Raw genomic sequence first — 25,593 nt, 5'->3', positions numbered from 1 at the left:
CTATCCTAGGCGCTCCCTGCATGCTTTCTGACAGGAATGAGCGTGTTTTTCTGTTTTGTCTTTGTCAAAAATGGGCTGCTTTAGATTAATAAAATCCACAAAGAGAATTTTTCCATAAGAAGTACGACTCACCTATGCTACTAACCTTTTAGACAGACTTTTAGTGAGCTCAGGTCTTTGGAAATTCTGGCTTTTATAGGCATTTGATGTTATTTTAGAATCCAAGAGGAAAAAGCTTACTGCCTTGCCTCTGTTTTCATGGCCATAATTATGAGGGCAGTCTGGTGACGTAACTTGTTTGGGAAATAAATGATAGCTTTCAACAGCGAGTGCTGTCAGACACTTCATTCCTTGTAACTATTTTAGAAATCCAAATTCATTTTGCACTTCCACCGCACCAGATGCTGCTCTTATTTATGCTTGTATAAGTCCCGTGCTACACCACTGCCTTCAGGAGACCTATTCCATGTTTACACTACTTGCAAGGCAGCAGAATTTGGCTCGTGGCATAAGTCTACGTATGCCTCGTGGTGTGATCTGCTCGTCTGGTGAACGCAATGGGAGAACTGTGCAGACGTATTTAGCCTTACTCCCTCACTAGTCGTAACTATTCACCTTAGTAATACAGACCATGAAAGCAAAGGCAGGATCAGACTTCGGGCATTTTCACACTTTAAACTCAGAGAAGAAAAGGGGAAGGCAAAGCACAGTAGTTTTTGCAGAATGAAACAGACAATTTATTGTGATAGAGGTATTACCTGTTACAGCCCGACACCAACCAGAACTGCAGTGCTAGAGCTCCAGTTGCTGAAACATTGCCCCATGGTCATCATGCCTTCACCCTGCATGCCCCTGCGCTCTGTGCTCCAGCCCGAGCTGCCCGCTGACCTAGGGGAGAGGCAGCAGCCCAGCTCTTGGGCTGCAACCCAAGCAGAGCACTGGCCATCGCGGTTACGCGCCAACCTCCCAGAAGATATGTTTAAGAACCAGCAGTTACAAGTACAACCAGAGAGAGCACGATAACAATACTGCTTAGTCCTGTTCTCCTTCCAAACCTGATACAATCCTGACTCCTCACAACACCTCTGTGCCAAGGAAGGATCATCATTCCCTCTTGAGACATGAGGAACTAGGATGCGGAGGGGTGAAAAGCTCTACCAGCTCAAAAGCTAGACAAAAAGAACAGCGAAAACAAGTGGGTACACAACTCAGGTACAAGATAAACTCTGTTCCGTAAATTCTGGGGGAAGCAGTTGGCTTTTGAAGACATCCCCTCTGTGTTTTAACCCAAATCCTGCAGAACTGAAAAGCTGAAAGGTGCGTTGACACAAACAAAATGAAGAATGAAAAGAGGGTATTTCATTATGTTTATTAATATCCTAAAGACGAGCGTGTGAGCAGCAGCCTTCCCTGCCATCTGTGACTGCCGTGCTGCTAACCCGGAGGGGGCCAGGCGCTGCTGGCTCCAGACCTGTGGTCAGCCCCGCTGAAGGCCCGGCCGCAGCCAGCGCTGCTCCCTGGCAGGACACAGCTCACGACAGAAAAGCTGCTGAAACGCTGCCAGGTTTCGCAGGCAAACAAACTCACCTTTGTCCTCGCCACAGACCTACCCACAGGCATTTCTCCCCCTCTCTGCTGTCTGGAGGCGAGTGGGCATTTCTGTCTCATTCAGACACTCGCCGAGTTTTACAGCCTGTTTCGGGCAATTGTTTGGTGGGGCTGATTTCCTCTGCTGGAAAAACTGGCTTCTTTCCTCCTCGCCCTGGTTGCACGCGAGTACGTGCCACTCTCGAGACCAAGCCGGTTAGGGGCCATTCCCGTGGAGCCTCTTGCTCTGCGGGGACCTGCCTTTGCCATCACGAAGCCGCTCGGGTCTCTGACAAGGCCTGGGGTGGTTGTGCTCGGGAGGCATCTCCTGCCCACCTGAGCACTGGCAGCAGAGCTTGTGCCCGACTGCTTTAAACCCTGACTGTCCACTCTCATTTTGACCTCAGGAGCTGTTTTCTGCCATCCAGCTCTGGAGAAAAGCCTTCTAGAAGGACCCACTCCAGGCTGGGAACAACCTTGCCAAATCCCTCCCTCTAGCACAGACCAATTCCAGGGAGATCCCTCCCAGGAGATTTCCTCAGGCTTGCTGAGCCCACAGCGTGCCCAGGACAAAGGGCAGCACTGACGCGTCTCCACCAGCCCTAGGAAGCTGGGGCAGCGTCTGGCTCTGTTTAAATGAGGCAGCTTTACCTACAGATCCTATTTGTGCATTTATTTAAGATTGCTAAAATCTTCCTGTTGCTTCCTACCCCTCCTCCCAGCCTCGCCTCCCCCAGGGCAGGCACCAGCTCTCCCGTCAGACGGTTTCTGTGTTGAAGGGGGGACGTGCCGTACCCACCGCTGCCCTCGTGGGCGTCGCTGAACGCGCAAGGTGGGACTGCGCCGCAGCCCCCAGCCTCCTCACCACCTCACCCCGGGCACGGCTTTATTTTCTGATGGGCCAATTGATCTGGGCATTTAGAAATAAGAACTGTGACTTCAATAAACATGGTGCTATGTAAAAATAAAAAACAACAGAGATTAACTGCACGTTCACCTATAATTACACTGGAAAAGGAGAGCGGGCCTAAGATATCCCTTCTTAAAATAAAATTAAAGCCTGCTCCAACTCTTTGTCTCATCCATTTTTTTCTACTAATGGCACACGCACATTTGTACATGTTATTAGATTGACGTTGTAGCATCCTGGACAAATCAAATTAATTCAAATATCTGCAGGTACGAAATGTTAGCTGAGAAACGAGCACATAAAATATATGCAATTTTCCCCCGGCAGTTTATTATGGTATGAAGAAAAAAAACATTCTGTGCTTGAAGCTGACGTTATATTACAAATGTATTGCGAAGTATGACGTGACTATTAAAATATGATTACACAAAGTATGAACATTTTAAGAAGTTTACAGTACAGTGAATCTTTTATAAACAGACTCTTAAATATACATAGGACAATAGTAGCTGACAGAAAAACATCAAAAATTAACTATTAATGTTTATAGACTTTTCCCCTGAAAAAAGTCTCACATTAAAACAGAAATTATGAAAAGCCTTAAAACCAGGAACAAATCACCTGTACACTACAAATATACATGGCAGAGGTGCGCAAACCAGAGCTACCTTTCCGCTGAAGGGTACCGTCGCCGGGCAGCCTCGGCCCCGCGCCTCCCCGCCAGCGCAGCCCGCTTCGGCAGCGCAGAGCCTCGCCCGCCCGCGCCCGCCCGCGCCCGCCCGCGCCCGCCGGCAGCCCTGACGCCACCAGCACACGCCCGCTGCAGGACCGGGGCGGCGCGCTGCCAGCGTCGGAGCGACCTACTGGAGTGTATCGCGCTGAGAACGTGCCCGGGATCTTGCAAATGGATCTCTGCGGGCAGATTCCTGAATGCACTGGGAGCCCGGGTAGGACCTACAAACCGGAATCGGGCTGCGAGACTGAGCTACGAGGGCATCAGCAGCTCCTTTTATGGATTTTTTTTTTTTTTTTTTTAATGCAACGTGTCAATCCTTCCTCTTGATATGGGAGAACAGATGCCACAGCTGATTGCTGCTTAGTCTGGTTGCAATGACACCCCTAGTTCATGTGTTAAGTTATGTCAAAAACATAAGTATTTTATGCTGTAATACACAGTATTACTGAAACTAACAATATTATTTGCATATTTATAACAAGGTATAATGAAATCCCTATAATAAAACCAAAAGTTATCCTATAGACTTATTTACAAACAGTCCAGCAAAGAAGTATAAATACTTCTACATTTAAGGTTTAGGAAAACATAATTTACAAAATATTCAAATATATACAGTCATCTGAAAAACTGCCAATATTAAACTTTGATGCAGGCAAAGAATTGGCTGAGTCTATTCATTCTGTATTGAAAGAGGTGGCGGCTTTCATGGGTTGTCTGTTATGTTCAAAAGCCATACATATGTTATTTACAACGAGACTACTTCTCTCCGAGCTAAACATGTCCGGAGCTTTGAGCGTGCTGTCCCAAAATGTCGTCTATCATTGTCAGATTGTTCAACCACTCTTCGTCGTTGCTGCTGCTGTTCTTCATGAGGGAGTCGAGGAAGTCAGTGTCACTGCAGTTTGCGGGCATGATCGAGTTGCTGTGCTGGGGCACAAAGTCATACTGCGGCAGCTCGGCGGCGGCGCTCATCCTGTTGAAGGCGTCGGGCGGCTGGCCCGTGGAAGGGTAGCTTGGCGGGCCAAGGCCCGAGGCAGGATTGAGCTGGTTAAAACTGGACACTCCTTGTGGCATTGATTTCATAACATTCATAGCTGGCAACGGTCCTCTGGTTAAATTGTGTCTCAAGTTCTGATTACTCATTGAGCTTAAGCCCTGGCCAGGCTGCCCCATGCTCAGTTTTTGCATCTGTCTGACCTGGACGCCGGGAGCGATCTGATTAGGCGGCACTACAGCCTGCTGGGAGAACTGCTGACCCGGTGTACTTGGTCTCACGCTCTGTTTGGAGAAGAGAGCGTTACCGGAGAACTGCTGCATGCTGGTATCCATTTGGCTTTGATTTGGCATTCTTGGCACAGCGGTCGGCGTCCACATCTGGGCAGATGAGTTGGGGTAGACGTTAGGGATCCTTGGCATACTTGGCTGCCTCAAGTGTTGCTGAGTTGCAGAGTGATTTGCTAAAGAACCAGAACTGAAGCCTGCCATCGGCATTCCCGGCCGCACAGCTGAGTGGCTATGTACTGTTTGGCACCCAGAGTTCATGCCCAGCGAGTTCTGGCTTGGCCGCAGCGGGATGTTAAAGTCAGAATTAGGTGGAAAAATCCCCTGCTGCTTGCCAGGGTTGTGTGGAATCATCACCATCGTCCCGCTGCTCTGGCTGGCGGTGGCTGGGGCCATGCCAGAGCCCAAGGTGCTCTGGAGCATGGCTGGATTAGACGGCAGCATGCGGTGGTTGGGTGGAGGAGCTGGCATCACCTGGCTGCAGTCAGCGGGAATGGGCTGCTGCACGGCTGCGTACAAAGAGACACGTTAGCCGCTGAGCACACGTTCACCCTGGAAACATGGCAGAGCCTTAAAAGGCTGCTGCTCCGTTTTTATTTTTCATTACAAGGGCCTCTCCTCTGTGTTCTTTGTAACACAGTTCCTACTGGAGCAATAAGGAAATGGGTGAATCTCATGGTATGTGATGAAATGTGAAATGCTTTTATTTCAGGGCAGAGAACCATTAAGCGCCCTGTATTTAATCAGACCCCAGGCCCTGGCTCCTTGAGGCTTTTCATAGCACGCCATTTCCCTCCTTACCTTGAAACTGATTTATCTGCTGAGCTGCAAACAAACTCCTCTGCTCAGATGCTACTCCCAGCATGTTTTGTCTCTGTTTTTCCTGGAAAACAAGGGGCATAATAGTCAAGTTTCAGTCTCTTGACAAATAAGAATAGCAGCAGACACTTGAAGTGTAGCCACCATCATCATTAACAACCTCTCCCGTAACCACACACACACACCTCTGACGAGGCTCACACAGACGGTTCATTTCAGACCGGATCTTAATTGCTGCCATGCCCCTTCTTGCACAGGTGTCCTGACAACAGCCCAGCACTAGGAAGCGCAGCCTTCAGCAGATGCTGTGCAGGTGGCCCAAGGCCCAAGGGGAGCTGGATGAACATGGAGACCCTCGTGTTCACCAGCTTATGAGTGAAGCACAGCACAGCCAGAGGCTGCAGGAATCCTGGCGTCTCCCCGGCACCTTTAGTGCTGACTATCTGGATGCGTTCTCTGAAGTACCAGATCCAGGGACAAAAGATGCCCAAAAGTCTTTTGGTGAACAGGATCTGTGGCAGCATTGCAGGGACACACTGACAAACAGGAGACTGCTGGTGGCCATTATCCTGTCTGAAGGATGGCTCTGCTTGTGCGTACCATCACCTTTTGTGCTGGTTGCCACTCCTAACCAGGACACAGCAGTGAGCCACAGGAAGCCAGGGACCCTTAGCAGGCGCGCCCTGAGCAAGGCATTGCTGGGTTTCTCCAAGTGACCTGATTTGCGTCTCCCACCATTTAACCCCAGATCCCGCCACTGTACTCTGGTCCCTGCTGTGGACAGCAGCTGCGACCTGGGACCTCTCCATGGATGGAGGAAGCTGAGGCCTGGCTGAACTCCTGCTGTGCTAGAGCATCACAGATAAGCTTGAAGCCAACTGATGACAAAGAGGCAGAGTTGGTTTTAAAAGGGAGTTTGATCAATGAGCAGGACAGCACTTGGCTGAGGGTTTTATTGAGCTACTTCTCATTTCCCATTCAAAGAAATGAGCCTACTTGACCCAAATCCAGCAGCACAGTCAGAAAGTCAGAGGCACATGTTCAGTGCTGCCCCACCCAACTCGTCTGTGGGATTCCCCCATCCCTGCCCCTTCCCTCAGCATGTTACAAACCTCGTACAGGGACTTCTGTTGCTAGAGACACCAGCAAAGTCCAGGACAAACTGAAGGCTAACATCTGCTCTGATAAATCCCCAGAGAACCAGAGAGAAAGGCAAGCATGGAGAACATCGCTCCTGGGGCTGACTCACTCTCCAAGCCTCCCTTCTCTGCATCTTCCGTCCCAACTCTGCGGCTGACCAAGGATGACGGCAATGATACAGTGGTGACTGAATCCTTCCCTTGCATACGAGTGGGCAGATCTGCACTTGGACTTGCTGAGCAGCACTTGGCCCAGGCCTCTCCTGGGCATGACATCCTGGACTCACCACAGCCCTAGTCTGACTCAACCCAGCAATTCCAGGGTCACTCCTTAGTGTTTGCTGACTGGTGATTTCCCCATTCCAGTTAGTCCTGTCCTTCCCAGTGAGGTGGACAGCACAGGAACCCACAGAGGCTCTCGGCATCATACCTGCATCAGCTGTCGTTTCATTATTTGCTGCTTCAGTAAATGGTTCCTCATTGTGTATCCATTCACCGTGGCTGGTGCCGGCACAGAGCCTCCGCTTGGGATGGAGCCCGGCTCCTGAAGTCTAGCAACAATGCCAGCATTTTGATCCTGCCAAGAAAGATGAAAAAAGAAAATTAATCTCATCAGGGAGATAACAACAGAAGCCCTCATCCTCTCTGCTGATGCCCTTTCTCCAGCCTTTGGCTGTCCCAAGGCCAAAACACCTTGTGGATTCACAAGGACCTGCATGTCACAGTGAGGACAGTGAGGGGCAAGGGACTGCTCTGATTTTTGAGGATCAGCACAAGAAGATGTGAGAGAAGCAAAACGTTAATCCAAAATTCTTTGTGACTAGCCCAAGGCTACAGGACTGATTCACTACCATTACTGGAGTCACATGGCTGCCTGGCTGGCAGAAGGGATGTGAGTAAAGCATCACATTTCCCACCAGTTCCCCAACTGTTACACTGAAAGAGATAAGGAAAGAAAAGTTGCATTAGGGGAGGATTTGGCAATTGGATATAAAGGAGAAGCGTACAGTAAAAGAAAACAGAAAACTAAAGGCAGAAGGGGGGAAAGGTGCCATCAGACCAGGGATCTGGAAAGATGGGAAAGACGTGGGCCTGGGATTGAAGTGGTTCTCATGGGTTCCACGACAAACAAGAAGACGTAATCGTGAAAGGAGAGGAGAACATGCAAAAACACAGGGTCAGGTCATGGCCAGGCACCAATCAGTAATGCAGTGGGCCTGATTCCTGGCTGGTGCCAACTGGCCTCGCTGTAAGTCCTCAGTGAAAGATTTCAGCAGCTGAGGGCTTGCCTCCAAAGACAGAGCATTGTGAAAAAAAGTCACAAGAACACGATGAAATTAAAAAAATACATCTAAACATCTCAGGAGCTGGCAGGTAGTCAGGGAAATACAAGAGAAAAACGAGGGGAGAAGTCAAGGCCTCACAGAGGACAAGATTCTGTAAGTGCTGTACCCAGGAACAGCAGTACCAGTGTATTCTCCTTTCTCCATTTTCACATCCAGCTTCTACATTATTTATGATGTTTTGTTATTATTGGCAGGGAAAGGTATGTATATTATATCCAGCGTCCTTAGCTGCGCCATGCTTCCTTTGTTTTCAGAATGGAAGCCCACATCCTTTGTTTAAGAATCAATGTTATCAGGAGATAAGCAAGAAGAAAATGGTTGTTGCCTTTTGACATCTGACAATTAGAAGCATGCTCAGATGGAGAAAACAGGATACGAGCCATATTTCAGAGTGACCAGAAGAAAGCCTTGGAAGGCATCTGTCACCAGGCAAGCTTCTCGGGCCTGGGGCACCCTTCCACAGCAGCTTCACCATGAGGAATCACCCAACTCCTTCCAAGATATTCTTTGCAAAAGCCATTACCAAGAAGGTCACTGAAATTACTCATTTTTATGGTACCTCCTTTTGTTGTAGCACTTCGGTCTATTATGCAAAAGCACAGTTGATGAAATGTAAATGCCTGCTAGATAATTTACTAAAAGACACAAACCTGCAGCTCATCACTGCTCTCATTATCATTCCTATTCATGGGCAGTCTCATAAGACTAGACTTTATTACTGGTGCTTTGCTAACAATTCTGCTGGACATCCATCCTCCTCCCCCTTCCCTCCTACCTGTTTTACTCCCTGTCTCCCACAGAAAAAGAGGGAGGGGAGGAAAAAAGTAAATACGATGTACTACAGATGTAAATATGAAAGTTCATGTAAAGCTAGCACTGTGCTTTCATGTCAGACAGGATTCTGCAGCCATAGTTAAGCTTTGAATAATGCAGATTGCCTCTAGGGGAATATTTGAAAGTGCAGGGATTCAGTTTGTGTACTCTGCACATGAAAGACACTGAAATGCTCATACCACCAAAATCCCTGCCATCTATCCAATTTCCTCCAAACTTGTCTTCTTGCGTGCAGAGGGTCTGTGCTTACTGAAGCAAATGAGTTTAGTGCAAGGACAATCATTCTGATGTCTCGCTCAGGGCTATTGCATTAACAAGTCATAACATTAAAGTCTCTTTTCCTAATCATGTCCACCTCATTCTAATTTCTCCCAAGCATCATCAAGAAAATAATGTTGATTTTTCCATATTATTAATGGTAAAGAAGTATAAATCACATTACTAATTGCAGCTCTTGTGCTATGGCAGTACAACAGCTTAATTATATGGGACTTTCTGCAGGCATCCTATAGCAATATTGACAATCAGTGAAGTTCATCTGCAAATACACAGAATGGGTTGCTGAGTTTTTCAGAGCAAAATTGTATAACACTTAATTAGCCAGTGAAGAAACAATCTATAGATATAAATTTTTCTTTTGGGGTAATTGGACAAAATAGCACAGATGGGAAGACAAGGGATGAATTCAAAATCTTGCGTTCTACAGTTCACATTTAGGTTAAGCCAAAAAAAGAAAAAAAAAAAAAGAAAAAGGAAAAAGTTCTCTCTTTTCACCACTAGTGGGAACTACTGTATTCCCTTACAATAAAAAATAACCACTTAAACGTCATGACTAAGAATAGCTCTGGTGTAGTCTAAAGGACACCGGTATCTGTACCAAAGGTTAAGGAACTTTAACCATTTTTCCTTTTCATCACTCCCCAAGAAAAATCACTTTCCTTCCCACAGTAAGGCCAAGCCAAAAGAGCCATAACCTTAACTTGTCTATAGTTTGGACTATCCCATTTTAAAATCCAGGAAGACAGCAAAGAGAGGAGGATCCCAGTGTCGAAGTCGGGAACGATGGAAGTGGGTGTTCACACCCAAAGGGTCGGGCGGCTGAGCCAGCTGTAAGCTACACTGGAGGATACAGATGGCTACAGACGATTCTTACTCTTCAGCTTTAAAAAAAATGTATTTGCATGTAGGTATCAGGGGCTTTGCCATTTTTCCCTCCAAAAACTCATATTAAAACATCAAACGGGCAGAATCCCTGACCAAACGGCATGCCGTGCAGACCTGGAATTGGAGAGCACGTGTTTCTGTTGCTAGGCAAACTGTCACGCAGCAGGTCCGGAGCTCCTGCAGCACTCCCTGGGCTTTCCAATGTGGCAGTCTCTGTTCAGAAAGGCACTGGGGCTAGCTTCACAGTTTTGCCTTAGCATCTCATGCACTAGTTTCAAGAGCAGGGAGGAAAGATCCAGGTTCCAGGTTTGCAGGTATGTGTACTGTTTGTGTCCATATTCAGCCGCTGACTGTAACTGCAAAAGCTGCCGCACAGCCCCGTGAAACCAGTCCCTCCCAGGCGGTGCACAGCGGAGGCTGCTCAGGCTGGGCAAACGCATCTGCAGATTACTGCGTCCAACTGCACTGAGCGCGGGTCTGGTCCAGCAAAACATTCGGGCACACACTCAGTGCAACGTGTGCGAGCAGTCCCACTGAGACCTACCACGTATATTGATGAATCTACATCCTTCTAAAAACCCACTGACGAGCTTGACCTGCCCAGCCCCATCATCTGATTACATACGAGATGCACAACTGCAGTAAATAAGCGTGGAGATGGACTGTTCTGTGTGAACATGGTTGATAAACTCCAGTCCTCAGCACTTAGTTATACATCCAGTAATCACTTTGTGGCATCACTTAAGCGAGAATGAAGAAATTTATGGTCCCTAATTCCTCTGAATCCTCATTAACAAACAGTCCAGAAAGAATTTAAAAGCAAGACTTTCTGAGGATCTGAGCTAGAGCCTTAATCGCTCTTTGGTAAATATGTAAAAATCCCTCTAATCTTTAATAAAGAGCATTCATTGTTTTTTAGGACTATGTGAAAACACTAAACTCATTTATCATTATTAAACTTTCCCATCTGCTCTTATGGTGTAACTCCAAAGAATATAACAAAGAAATGTACATGTTAAATTGTATTGACTTAAGCCCAGAGCTATTGGAGATGTACAATTTATTTCAGTGAGGGCATGAAGGGGACTGCAGGCTGCTAGACAGAGTCATTTGTCCAATGCTGAAAAGACAGTTATCTGCACCAAAATGGCTCTTGGAAAGGCACATTTGCTTTATAAGAAATAAGCTGCCAGGTGAGACCATTCAGCATTATGTTACAGACCCAGACAATAAAACTAAGCCATGAATTTCAATAGTTAACAGATGGACTAATTAGAGACTGAATTCTTTGTGGTTCTAACAGATAACCAGGTCACAGCAAGGTTACTGAGAGAGAGACAGGCAGCTTTGCAAATTTCGGTAGATATTTGCAGAGTCGGGGAAGAACTGCATTTCCTAACTGAAAGCGTTAGCAGCAGTGGAAGAATGGAAACGTGTCCAATTAAAAATGCATCTAGTATCTGCATTTAAAAAGTTTCTTCCATTTCAAAAGGCACTGCTGATTTGAGAAATATTCCCTCCACTTTCAATGGGGCATCCAGCTGAATCCAGTAATTACAGAGCTTAAAACAGAAGGGTTGTGGAGATGAACCACAGCACCCCAGCATAAAAGGAAATGGGTTGCTCAGGGTAGATGTTTGCTGTAAATATGAGAAAGGGACAAACTGCTCTTTCCACTAGTTCTTTTTTGGTAACCAAAGATAACTTAGCTTGAAGTATTTACTGAGATATCACACAATTAAAAAAAAAAACAACAAAACAACCCCAAGAAAAAACCAGGGAGGAAAAACATGGCTACAGGAGTTGACAGGAGCCTGTGCCACCGATCCGCTCCGGCTGCTTGGCCCGGGACTCTCGGTGGAACTGTATTCACAGCAGGTACAGCGATTCTCTAGGGGTGGGGTGAAGTTTCATTAACCGAGTTGTGTTCTGTATTTTAAGAACATCTGTTACGTATGGGGAGTTCTGTACTCTGTGGAGGAAATGCAAATACTAGTTTCAAACTAATGCCTCCGCGTTCCCCTGTGCTCCCGCCTGCCTGCCAGTGCATCATCTCCCATCTAGTAGGTGTGCTGCATCTCCTTGGTGGGGCCGTCATGCCCAGGCAGCAGCACTTCGCTCTGAAGTCCAGGACTAAGGCTCCTAGGCACAGTGACTCCACCAACAGTACAAAGCAATTAAAACACTAATAGTATTAAAGCTGCCTCACCCATAGAATTCCATGGTTGTAAGTGTTTCACGTTTAGATCTACAGAGAAGCCAGACATAGGCTCCTGGTGTCTAGTAACCTTGTGTGGCCCCATAGAACACCATGATGCCACCTTTACAAAGGAGGATCATTGCCTCCACAACTGTTAAGCCAAATAGATATTAAGACGGTGAATCTGTTTGGCCAGTGTATACAAATGAAGCAAACAAAATGCAGGGTTGTGGTTTGGCAGGATGATCGTGTCAGCCCCCTCAAGAGTGTGGTGCCATACAGAAGTCAGGGGTTACGTATGCCTCTCGCATCTGCTTCTTGCCTTTAACAAAACTCTCCATTTGCTTTTTGGAAGTTTTCTGTCATTTCCTCTGTATTCTGCTCACAATTCAGAGATGCTCTTCAAGATAAAACAGCCTTTCAGTTCAGAAACGCTCCAAAGCTTTTCGTTTGTTTCCATGTTTGTTTTAACACAATGTATGAACATTGATAAAACAAACTGTGCAGCTCAGTGCATCTTTTTTTTTACCCATCTTACGCCCATTTACTTGATATACAAGCATGTGAAATACTACCAGACTCAAGTTTCTAAGCTTATCTTGGGGGCTGTCAGTCAGGAAAAGGCTTTGTTTGAAGACCGTAAGTGATCCTTGTGTATACGGTTTTGGTTTTTTTTTAAAAAGTTATTTTAAGTTTTTCTTTCTTTTCATACAGCATGAGCATGCACAGTTTCCTTCAAAGGTAGCCCTCCTTCTTTGCTAAGAGCAGTGACAAGATCACCACACCTGGCAAATGTACCAGCATCTCCTCCCTTCAAGCAAAGCAGATGAAACGCTAATTTCCCTATAGCTGCTCTTATGCTGCATGCTGTTCAAAACAAAACAAAATCCCATCAAAGTATCCAAAGTGGTTTTAAAAATGCACCCAGAATTTTAATAAGATAGAAACTGAGTCCACTTCCCCCTTAAAAAAATTAATCTACTTAGTTAAAGCTTTTGTGCAAAGACTCTACCAATATTTTCAGAGCTGGTTTCATCCATCAAAACATGCCGTTGAAGAGCAGCAGCAATCAGAGCAACAGAAAGACAGAAAATCCAGAGTGAATTATTGCAAGAGTGATTTTTCTCTTAGATGAAAATGCATCCTTTAGCGGGCAAGTTGAAATCAAGCTGCGATGCTGTTACCAGCACCACGTTGTTAGAAAGAACATGGGAAGCAGCTTTGGGAGCAGCCAAGAGCCTGAGGCACAACACGGATGGGAGAACTGGTGTATCACAGACACTCACAACCTCCCAGGGGCTGCAGTGTTTGTAAGGAGGCACGATAAAGACTCCAGCAACAGCAGCTGCCCTGCAAATAGATCCTTTGGCCCAGATGAATTCCCAGGCCATGGGTGAAGGCAGCCCAAAGAACAGCTTTGCTCCACCATCCTGAGTGAAAGGCAAACCTTTCAGGAGGACTAGAGACCCACAGAGGCTCTGCCAGACCCCTGATGGCAATGGGTACCTGCAGTATTAACATACTTTTCTTCCACCTGAGAGCAGTGCTCTAGGGCTGGACTCATCCCCACCAGTCTTTGTATCACCACACTTCAACATAAACTGTATCTGTTACTGGTTTTATTTGTATAGACCCGAAGCTGCAGAGATGGGTGTTTTGTACCTGTCTATATAACATATAGTCAAGATCCAAAATTGAATTCTCTGCAAAGAACAAAATATTTATATTTGGCTTGTACAGCTATCATGATTCTCCAACCCTTGACACCACGCTCTCGTTCCCATGGAGGGCAGCCTGCCTATAAATTCAATGAGATCATCTAAAACTGTATTTATCTCACCCAATTTCGGCTGGTAGTCCTTCTGCCTGTCTCTACAAGGTTGCGCTAACTGTGATGACAAACTACAACATCTCGTATCTATAAAGTGGTTTGACTCAAGTAATCCTTGTGTTATGTCAAGGCATGCTCTCAGAGGTGTCGATGAGATTCAAAAGGAGCTGGGTTAGCTCAACACCCAGCAGAAGCTGCTACAGAGAAATGCAATGACTGGCTGGTGAATTTATGTATTAGGGAGAGCATAAAAGACCTGATAAAAAAAAGAGTGGGGATTTCACTCTAACAAAGTGAAAGTCAGGAAATCTCAAGCTAGTGGGGGAAATCAGTTCTTTACCTGCCCATTTCTGAAATGCTCTGTGAAATGCAGTGAGGTGGTCTGGATCACAGAGACTTGCGGATCCCTTGATTTCTCTAAGTTAATGTTTCCATGAATTTCTTTTCCTTTTTCATGCAAAGGTTCAATTTGCAGAGGCAGATGCCCAAGTCTTGTTAACTTCCATTAGCACTTGGCTGCTTAACTGCTACGGAGAAGCTCTTTGCGTGAAAACCTGCCCACATGCAAAACTCAACAGTATATACTTCTGATTTCTCATGTAAGTGCAGAAACAGAGCATGCTCGGGCACCAAGTATCACATCACTTTTTCAGTATTAAACCTCTCACAAGCTTACTCTTTCCTAACAGATGAAACTATTCAAACACCTAAAATGGTTGTATCACATCGTCTCCCCAACCAGGTGCCAAAAATCACCACCATGACTTACAAAACAAAATGCAGTGATAAATAATATGCTAAAATAATGGATACAAAGTAGGCTGTGACTAGGTAGTCCTCATGATCAAGTTTTTAAAACCAAGATATTGACATGTTAAAAAAGAAAAATGCATTAAGGTGACCTTGAGCATGGGGAAGAAGGAGTGATTCCATTATTTTTTTAAATGGAAATTATTATTAAAACACCCGAAGCTGAACTGCTGTAACCAAGTCAAGTCAATCTCCCCTTAAAAATTCCTTTTTTCCCCTTCCATTCAGATTGTATTTACAAACTGTAGATGTCTCATTTTTTTCTTGTGTCATTTCATTATTACAGAGTTGAGATCACTAGCCATCTGCAGCTTCATTTCATCAAGCTCCGATTTGTCCTTGGAGCAAGGTCATCCGGGACAAGAACATAAAATGCTGCTTTCCTCAACTGACAGTTCTTTATGCCTTCCTGTAAATATTCCCCACTAATTTTAAATAATTTTACCACTTCATACTCCCCTTCACACACACTGAAAAGGCTGATATACACGCATATTAATAAGGATCTTGTCATTTAACCACTGCACGACATATTAGAAGCAATTAATGGTGTTTATTTGCTGATACCATAGGCATTTCAAACTCCAGCTCAAGAATCCTTGGTAGCTTCATGTGACTTGTAGGATATTAGCTGTGGGTCAGAAGTTGGGACCCCCCATTCAGCATTAGCATACGCTTGGAGTGGCTCTGTTTTCCATCAAGCAGAAAAAAAAATGCAGTCAATGCACAAAATTACCAGCTGCTATATACCCTGTGGTGGGTGAGTGATAATAAAACATCACTAGGTGTATGTGGGTTCATTCACTGAAATCAATAGACCGGTGAGGAAAGATTTTCAGACGCGTCACACAATGTTCCAAGCTAAAACAAAGAAAACGGAACATGGAATTTCAACTCGGATCAGATCTGACTTGCCATAAATTCTGGAGCATCTTCTCCATAGCAGAGACTGTTGCTCTGGATTATGGCAAAACCAAACCAACCAACACAAACAAACAAAAAAAGCAGGGTAAAATAATTTGAGTGTGTTCGTTAGCACAATCATAAAGCAACAGGAAATAAATGAGTGATTGAGAACAATCAGCCCTAGCTCTAGGGGTCAGTCTCCATCCTGGTCTCTGGCTGCAGATGCTGCCAACAGCAGACTGAAGGTCCCGGCTCTAATCTCCAACTCAAGGTGCGTATCGTTTGGCACCTGGAAAATTCACTACTGGGCTGATGTAGTGGATTCTGAGGTATGCTCTGCTGTACTCAGCCATCTGGCTCACAAATAGCGGTGCGAGAGTTTTTACCTATGTGCCTTTAATAGCTCCAGTAGTCCTAGACATAAAGACGTGCACGTCATAGAGGTCTGTCTGCAAACGCACCTGCATGTACGCTGTGCAGATAGGCACACGAGCCTCCCACGAGTTTCCTTGCACAGGCAAGTGTCCCTTTGGACACACAGTGGAAGGTTAGCTCATGAGACTGTGAGCATGCAATTTGTCAGAAGGAGATGTAGAAAATGGGATCATTAAAGGTGAACTCCCAAGCCACCTCTAAAGGAGATGATCTTGCACGGTGAGTTCGTTTCGTGACTGAGTCACAGGATAAAAGCCAGTCGTATGGACTCGGGCTCACGTGACCAGGTTCAGTTTCCAGTTCCATCATACATAGGTTCTTCAGGTGACTACGGACAAGTCACTTCATTTCTCCCTCTGTCTCAGTTTCCCCCCAAAAGGAATGAAAGTTACTCGCTGAATAGGAGGATGAGGGTCAGCTCCTGGGACAGCATGGAGGTCAAATCTGCAGCCCCCTTAAACGCTGCCCTTGGGTTATGACCCCAGAGTCCTGCAGCAGAACCGTGCCCCATGCTGCTCAGCGGGGAGAGGTGGAAGGGCTTTTTCTACTTCACTCTGCGTACAAGATTTTGTCGTGTCCTCCTCTCTGCATCTCTCCTCCGGGTCCGGCCACAGCTGGTTGCGTCTCAGAACAGCACTAAACTACGCTAACTCGTAATCGTCCCCTAGGGCCTCTAACCTGGCTGCACAGACCAGTGGAGCGCAGCATGTCCCGGCCACACGCCCCGTGATCCCATGACTCACCCCTTACGTGCCAGCAAAAGAAGCAGCTGCAGCAACTACGGACATCACCACACCTCAAGAATCCCTCGATGCCCAGCTGTGTAAAGAGGGCTGCGTGCTAGGAGAAGTCAGCCCTATGTTTTGACTGGCAAGAAAAAGGAGAAGAGGCTGCCTGAGAGAGTTATGGGTGAGAATCCGAGGATTTTCCTACAAGTCCTGCCTGATACCTTATTGCGAGAGATTTTACTGCAGTGAGAACGGTCCTGCTTCACTCCGCATCCTCTCCTGCATCCCTGGCTTTTGCCTCCTTCCATCCCCATTATATATCCTTCTCTTTCATTTCCAAGGCAGGAGATACTTTTCATTCAAAATTTATCCACAATGAAAAAACTATCCAAGCGCCTCCAAATACCATCTTCTCAAGTCAGCCAATGTATCCCTGAAATTCCGTGGGATTTTGGTGCCTCTGTCACTTAAGACAATAGCAGTCTAGGAAACATGCGCTTTTGAACATCTGGCCAGCCGCGCTTTTGCCGTAAGGAAAGAGGGAAGCATATAACAGAAGCGAGGAGGCTGGAGCTAGTCCACGTTCCCTGCAAGGCAGAGGTGTTGCAGAGCACTCGCAAGCGTTTCTTCCGTGGAGACACTGCATGTCAACAGTTAACTTCCCTTTGTTCCCATCCAAATGATTAAGGTTAGAAGCTTGCCTGGTGACATCACCAGAGTTTAAACATGCTGGATATGGTCCAGGGAGCCAAAGTTATTGCTGACCCCATGGTTACTGATCCGCTCTGCAAGTAGCTGATGTCTGCTCTCACTTTATGAATTATTTAATGGGTTAAAGATTGGTTAGATCTTCTTTATGCAATGTACAGCTATACAGTGGGCAGGAGGACATAAACATGCATTAACAAGGTTAAAGTCATATACTGTAACTACACTGTCTGTTTTCAGCTTGCAGCTTTATTGACTTAATCATGCCGGCACCGCAGCCAACAAATCATTAAATCCATTCCATTCTTTTGCTGGTTACCAACCACAAAAACAGAGGCAGGCAAACACGGAGCGAATCTCGGAGGGGGTGGGGAGCGGCAGCGGGGTGCGGGGCAGAGGGAGAACAGTGGGATCACTATGGAGCGCCTGTCACTGCCAGCACAAAGACGCCAAATCTGTCTTTACGGACTAAGTGGTTTCATGGTTTAAAGTGACACACTCATTTGTTCCTGTTTTGCAATGATTATAGAAAAAAGAAGGGGGGGGGAGGAATAAAAAGCAAACTGAGCTTCTTCATACCGTAACAGTGTGCGTGTGTGCGTGCACCCTCGCAGAGCCACAGATCTCGTCTGTAAACACACCCTAGGGCCAGGGCAGAGTAGATCTGGGCACTCGCTGCACCCCAGGGGTCTTGGGCTCCGCACCGCACTCACTGCTAATCTGCAGTGAAATGCAGGCATAATTAAGAGTTCAGCATAACAGAAAAAAGACACGGAGCATTAAATCAGTCCTCCTATTGCCCTCCAGGAGCAACTCTGACCACTGAGAGCAATGGGAGACATCCCGGCTTTCAGACTGAAGTAACAACTTCGCTTTCAGACAAACGCTTTAATTTTTGACCTGGCACTTACTGCAACTTTTCATATCCACATCCAGCCCCCCCCCCCCCGCAGAAGCTCCCTGATTGTCAGCAGTGCAGAGAACGCAGGTGCCCACGGCAGTCAGCAGATTGCCAAAATTCTAGGTGGTTAGTTCAAGACAACCAGGTTTGAAAATGGAGCTGTCAGCTTATCGGATTTGAACCCATAAGATCTTTATTTGTCACTGCTGCCATCCCCATTTCTTGATGGAAATAATCTTCTCTATCACCATAAAATACAAGTGGCTTGTTCTGCACCAGGGGAGCATCACGTCAGGACACAGCTCCTCTGCATCAAGCAGGCTACAGAGAAAGAATTCAGCATGAACTCTTGGAAACCTGCAGACATCAGGGTGTTTTGCTTCTTTTAGAGATGCTAGACACAGCCTATTTGCAGGCTTTCCTCCACTGAGAGAACATGAAATAAGCTCCCCCTTTCTGGGGAAGACTCAGCTACACCAGGAGAGATTCCTGGCCCTTTTCTATATATTACAAAAAGAAGGAGTGGCCAACGAGCTCCCTTTTCTTCACCTTCTGGATACAGGCTACTTAGAGCTCCCTGTAAGAATAATGCAGATTTTGGCATCCTACCAGTGCAGGGGCTTGGCAGATACATTTGCACCTTGTCCTGAGATACACCACTGCAGACCTTTTTGAACACTGTCATTATTTGGTTTTATAGTTGTTTTCTTTAGACCCAAACAAACCTTCTTACAGTTTGAGTTCCAACCTTGCCTTCTTTTGTTTACTAGTCTCCAGATCCCTATCATCCAGAGACGTCTCCTGGCTCCATATATTGCAAATAAACATATCATTACTCAGTGGAGGAGTCGGCCAGAATTCCTCTCGAAAACGGCCGCCAGAGAAGAGTCTGTCCCTGAGCTGCTCGCCCATGGTATTGAGGCCCACCATCAAAGGTACTTCTTTCCCGCCAGAAATGAAAATGCTTCCTGAGGGAGAAGTCAGCTATTTAAGGTACCTATATGACTTCCAACTTCACAGACTTTTCTATACTGGATCACCACAGCTGCTGCTGCTTCCAAAGATGGAGAATAAAGGTACCTCCAGCAGACAAGGCTCAAGCCTAAGCGTGCCGTCCAGGCTTCCCTCACCACAGACCATCCATCACATCTCGGAGGTGCACGTTAGGGTGAGGTGAAAACCCTCTAAAGACCTTTTCCTCCACGGGCTACAGGAGGAGCCTAAATGATGGGAGCAGGAAGATGAATCCCAGCCAGCTGCAGAGGAAGGCTGAAAACGGACAGCGCTAAACCCGCATCTCACAAGTCTCAAACCAGCACTTAACCACGCAACTATTTTGCCTGTTGTCTGGGGTTCAGCAGCCCCGGCTCCACGGCTTGAGTGAGCTCTGCTTCACCCCGCTAACGCCACCTCCCACACTGATCCCCAGCGCTCCCCGCCAGCACGCACCCATGCTTCCGTTTGTGTGTGCTCGTGGGCCCAGGCTGGCAAAGCGAGGGTTTGTGTGATGGACACGTCAGCCTGGAGAGCATCTTATCATTGACCTGTGCTTATCGAGGGAACATGGAAATGCAAAGGAGGCTCCGCTGCCGCAGTGATTAGCCGACAAACTGCTTCAAAGGGAAGTGACAGTTGTGGTGATGTTTTAGGACCGGCACACCCAGCCAGGAGTAACACACCAGTTGGGCTATTTATAATCCCTGATTCTAGAGTCTTAAAATAGCACTGCTTTTATTTTTACATTTTTAGGCACGTTTGTATATTTAAGCAACGCCATTTGTAGGCTTCACATCAAACACATCACAGCCAGTCTCGCAAATGAAAGACGGCGCTCCATGCCTCCCCACTGAAAGCAGAGGTGAATTCCCCTCTCCCCATGGCCTGTATCTCCTTGGCCAATGTGATTAGGGTCCCCAGGCCTATTTCCACACATTTTTACATATAGCCTGGCTCTTCCAAATGCAGAAAGCAAGGGATGTGCAGCATCTGCCTGCAAACATCCAAACGCAGCAGAGCGGCAGAGGTGTTTCACGGACTGCAGTACATGGCCACACATGTGCTGCTCTTATCAACAGACACTGCAAAGTCTCTGAAGGAGCTAATGACTCCTACAATAAAGCAATCCTGATCGCTTGTGTTTTTCTTAAAAAACAAAGGTCAATATACAGAAGTAGTCAAACAAACCATGGCTACACCTCCAAAAGGAGAGCTCTCTACGGTCTCAGCAGAGGGGTAGCTATCTGTTCTCTGCTCCCTGGTGCCAAAATATACCTTGGTTGGCATTTCTTAATGACTGGAACATCCATGTGGTCTTTGTAAAACAATTAAAAAATATTCAGGGCAGGAGGAAAAATTCCTTGCACACCCAAGGCTCCAACAGACTGCATAGGTGTCAAATAGTAAATCGTTAGGTGTTTTGTTTTAATTGCAGAGTTATTTATACCCTGGAACTTGTTATTAACATAGGAAAAAACAAAACCCATTGTTACCCATAATTAAAGGGACTATTATGGGACTGCAAAAGCATGGATGGCCCCAGCCAGACCACCCCTCCTTTGGCCGCAGCAACTGGCATGGGGAGGAACATTAAATAGACGCCCTGTCTTAAGATACTTCAGCCAAGAGCTTCAGAGGGGTTGGTTCCAACATGTGAACCCTAATTCCTGACCTGAGCCTCACGCCCCAGGACCCCTCCTCCTGCCTCTGGCGGAAAGCAGGGGTGCTTGTGGGAGAGGGTACTGCAGGGGTGCAATCCCACCCTTCCCTATCAGCAAATCCGTTCTGAGCAAGGGGCACACGGATAGGACACATCCTGGATTTGGCCTGGAGTTGCATAACCATCCTTGCTAAAATTCAGGATTAACAGGTTATATTTTCATTTGTGAGATTGTTATCTGCCCCGAGAAAGGTTTCCGATTTCACCAGCACTAATCAGGACGCCACAATGGATTTCCGGTCTCGGCAATGAGGCTCAAGAGCCTTTGTAGCTTGCGGAGCCGGTTTTAATTCAAATCTAGCTGGCAGAGCTATTGTAGGCTACATGTTGAACAGATTAAAAAAAGTCACTTACATGCTACTGTACCTTATTTCCAAATCCATTTCTTACAGACACAAATCCCTCTGACCACCAAAGCATCTGGTAGCTGTGCTATCTTCCCAGGAACGACACCCTCCATCTCTCCAGTGGCCCTGAGCAAAGATCCCCATCATGGTTTTGTGCCTTAAAAGAAACATACCAAAAACCTGCACTGGTGACCACCTCAAGTCCTGGCTTATGCTGTTACAGGTATCATAAAAAACAAGCAGCAAATACGTCCCGTATAAAAAGACAGCATGCCACGGCAGCCCGTGCTCCCGAGCAGCGTGGGGCTGCGCGCCCTGCGTCGTACTGTCGGCTCACCGGGGCATTTCACGTTTTAATGCTATCGCCCAGACTCAACACCCTGGCTGAGGAGATGCAGTTGGCCTAGGAGAACAGTCAAGTACAAAACTACTGATGCCATAAATATAACTGTGAGGGCAAACAGGCTCCCGAGAAGGACTATCTTTGTGGACAGAGAGGGTAAAGGCTCCTCGATGACTGGCTTTACCAGATGAGTAAATTAGACCTGTGTTACAGCCTTCTTGTTCTCCCCCTGCCTCTGCCCCCAAGGACTGTGTGAGTCAGTGGAACTGGAGGGAAAATATACACTAAATTCTACAAGTGCAGGAATTAAAGAGACGTCTACAAAGCCTGCCTCTGGCGCTCGATACCAGCTGCAAAACTGGGTTAGCTTGACATTGCTGCTGGAGGTGAATAGACCCAGGAAGGCTGGCTGAGCAGCAGCTGAGCAAAGCCCCTCTCTGCAAACCAGGTGAGCTGAAAGCTGACTGCAGTCTCATTGCTAAGGCATGGAAGCACGTTTTTAAATGCTTAAATCCGGGAGTGGAGTGAGAGCAATTAAAACAAACTCTGTTTCCTGCACAAACATGAGGTTCGGACAGTTTGGGATTATGAAATACATGCAAATCTGCAAGTCTAGTCTGAGCCAGTTTTCGAGGGCTGGAGACCCCTGCAAGTTCTCTGAGGTTCAAAAAAGCTTTTCCGTTAACAGTCAGGTCAAGAACATTTCAGTGTCCAGGCTCTTTTACCGGCGAGAGCACCACCAAATCAGCCCCAGCTGACATTCACGCTGCCAGGCACCAGCCTGGGAGATCTCTGTAAACGGTATCGCAGCTCCGGAGAGGAAATCTCACGTCTCATAAATCCTTCTGCGGGGAGTGCCACATTGCAGGGGGCTCGTTCGAAGGCTCTCCTGGTTTGTCCGCTCGGACAGGATGCCAGGACCTGCCAGCGATGACACCCAGCTGCCTCTCCCGAAAGGATGCCACCGAGACGTCTGCCTGTCCAGCCCCGGCAGCGATCAGAAACCACTGTACAAACTAACCCAGAAAAAAGCGACAAATTACTAGGTTATGCCGAAGAGTCTTTTTTTCCTTAATACTTTCCCTTCTCCCCCCATTTGCTGCTGGACTTGAGGGAAGGGTTTAAAGGCTGATAAAAACGAGCCCAGAAACCTTTGATACTTCTCCCCAAGTTGGCGAGGTTTCCTTGGGGCTTAGCGCTGCGGCTGCTGCTGGGGTCAGCTGGGAGGAGGGAGAGGAGGGCAGGGGAGGGAGAAGGGGAAAAAATGAACAGCTGCAAAGCAATTAAGCCTGCCTCTGCCTCACTGTCCAAAGCAGGCAGGCAATCTAATTCAGCCTGGTGCCTCTCTTCCTTCAGCCGTCTGGTGCCTGCCTGGGATTCAGGAAAGGGGCTGTCTGACTGCCCACTTTGTCTCCCGAGCCAAAGGGGCCCTTCCCAGCCACAATTTCCAAAGGAAAGAGATCTTGGCTGGCGGTGTCTCTTCTTTTCTGAGAAAAACATGCACTGAATGTAGTGGCAGCAGCTTTATAACCCTCTCCTGCCCTTCCTCAGCAAACAACCAAAGTGGAGCTGGAGCAAGAAAATGACCCCGCTGGCTCCTCCGCTCAGCACTTGTCTCCCAGCACAATGAATCAATTAGCGTCCGATCATTATTGTGGTAACTGTATCTTTCACAAGCAAGATTTTATATAGAGATAGAATAGGATGTTTTCTGCTCATTTCCTTCCTGTCATTCCAATCACGAACTACTGTTAAAAATACAATGCATTTAAAATCTGTAATATTTGCAAGCATGTGCTCCGGTTTCCCAGATGAATGCCTGGTCTTTTGTTTTCTGCACAGCATAGGTATGGAGGAACAGCGATAAAGGGGAGCCTATAGTGCAACTGCGTTAGAAATTCAACACAGGGCATATGCAGAAGGTCATCTCATTTTCATGCTCCTAATATCAGGGATTACTTTAATTCCTTATTCTGGCCAACTGTTTCAGTTTATAATCTATGGCGCAGGGCTCCTCCCAGCATGTCTAAAGTGGTACTTGTTCTGATATTTCTTCAGAAATTGGCAAAAACGTTTTATTTGGAAAATGTTAGTGCAGCAGTAAAAGCCTTTTAGTACCCAGTCAGAAGGAGAAAATAGGTTCTGTTAGGAGAAGAGAGTACAATTCAACTTTACTTTCAGTTAAGTTTGACAGTAATCTAGACAGCAGGTATGTACCCTCCCTCTAGCTAATCAAGACAGAAATAGGCAAAAATGTGTATTTTAAATGCAGCTAGACAGCATTTCATCTTATGAAAAGTCACTGTAAGCAGAAAAAACAAGAAATCAGAGAGAGCGCAAGATTTTAGCTCACCATACTGCTAAATGCTTTATAAACTATGAAATTTGAGGAAACCTCAATAAGCTAAAGCACAGTAGTTTTATATAGTGTGTAAACCTAGAATGGAGCAGCACAACCAAGTCAGGAGTCCCTTTCTAATCTTACTGCACATAAGGTCCCTGAGGAAGGTCACAGTTCTTTTTAAAATTAATATTTATAGACATATAGATCTATGCCACCTATGTAGGAAAAAGCTCAGACTCTGGACTGGGCATGAAATGATTTGTCCGTTCCCCCCTCACTGCCAATATTTTTTCTTAATTTAAAAAGTTCTTATTAAATGATCGGTTTTTATTTTCTTCTTTTTTTTTTAAAGTACGATACAACATACATAAATGTTGGGGATTTTAGACAAAGTCCTGAACTGTGGGAAAACGCCAATATGTCTCACTAAACTTTTCTAAGTTAAAGATTTACTCACATTTCAGGACCATCACACAGTCTATGGTGATGTTATCAGCATTTCTCTGTTCTTGCTGACCTTAAGCACTCTTACACCATTAAATAAATAATATTTTCTGAAAATAGAACGCCATTCACATTTCTGTAACAATAATTCACTTTAATGAGATAAGAACTTACACATCAAATTACTCTATCTCTGTTTGAGAGATATTAGCACAGTTTGGGGAACTGTAGAATCATGAATCAAGAGTCCAACACTATTCCTGGAGAACTTGTAACTCCTGGTTACGTCAACACGGATTTGAGATGTGTAAGGATTGCAAAATCAGATGTTAATCTGCAGCGAACAACAGAGGTATGGCCAGTCTGCATTTTTGCCTTAAGCAAACAAGAACCAACAAGAGTATTAATGAAAGAAAACAGCACGTTTCTAACTGCGCGTATAAACAGGCATTGGAAAGAACTGTATTCCTTAAGTGAGTCATTACATCGTAAAGAAAACTTCTACAAGAATCTTCACGTTGTTTACACATTTCCCATTTACATAGGTTTTTAATTCTTTCCTTCCCACTCATAACACGCACCAACCTCAGTAAAGAGAGCTGCAAGAGACAGAAACCTGATGCTTAAATTAAAAAACACAGAATCATCAATATTGACTCCGACACCTTCAGTTAACAGGTTCTCCACTTTTTCTGCAGTCAAATAGCTAATGCAATCTAAACACAGACCTTCTTATCAAACTAAGACAAGATTACTCAGCTTTCTCCTGGCACCGGGAGATTCAGCTCTTTAGATCCTGGAGGCTGCTCTCTGGCGCGGGCTGGGTCCGGGCTGTGGGAACGGCCACGCTGCCTTCAGCACTCCCCCGGTGCGGTGCTAGGCACAGCGCTATTGCTGAGCCAAAGACGAAAAATACAGCAGGAATAGCTTAATTCCAGCCCTAAATGAGCTCAGCAGGGAATCTAAACAGTCAAGTCAATTGCCAGAATCTGCACTTTTCAACCTCGTTCTGCTCCTTTGATCAGACTGAATTTTGAGCTACGGCGATTAATGGACTAATA

General features: G+C 46.1%; 1 protein-coding gene across 3 annotated transcripts in view; it reads right to left on the bottom strand.

Moving 5' to 3' along the window:
- Nucleotides 1-2,805: 2,805 nt before the first annotated feature.
- The window catches only part of MAMLD1 (mastermind like domain containing 1), an 82,806-nt gene continuing 60,018 nt past the window's right edge, over nucleotides 2,806-25,593 (bottom strand). For all 3 annotated transcript variants that reach the window (XM_064463187.1, XM_064463189.1, XM_064463188.1), the window contains 3 exons: nucleotides 6,906-7,052; nucleotides 5,319-5,400; nucleotides 2,806-5,026 (listed from right to left, as the gene is read on the bottom strand). In XM_064463187.1, coding sequence (XP_064319257.1) covers nucleotides 4,008-5,026; nucleotides 5,319-5,400; nucleotides 6,906-7,052 — 1,248 coding nt within the window. In that variant the 3' untranslated portion in view covers nucleotides 2,806-4,007. The remainder of the gene's footprint in view (nucleotides 5,027-5,318; nucleotides 5,401-6,905; nucleotides 7,053-25,593) is intronic.

Source organism: Phalacrocorax carbo, chromosome 11 (genome assembly GCF_963921805.1).
Source record: "Phalacrocorax carbo chromosome 11, bPhaCar2.1, whole genome shotgun sequence".
Lineage (NCBI taxonomy): Eukaryota > Metazoa > Chordata > Aves > Suliformes > Phalacrocoracidae > Phalacrocorax > Phalacrocorax carbo.
This window is presented reverse-complemented; position numbering and strand designations above follow the sequence as displayed.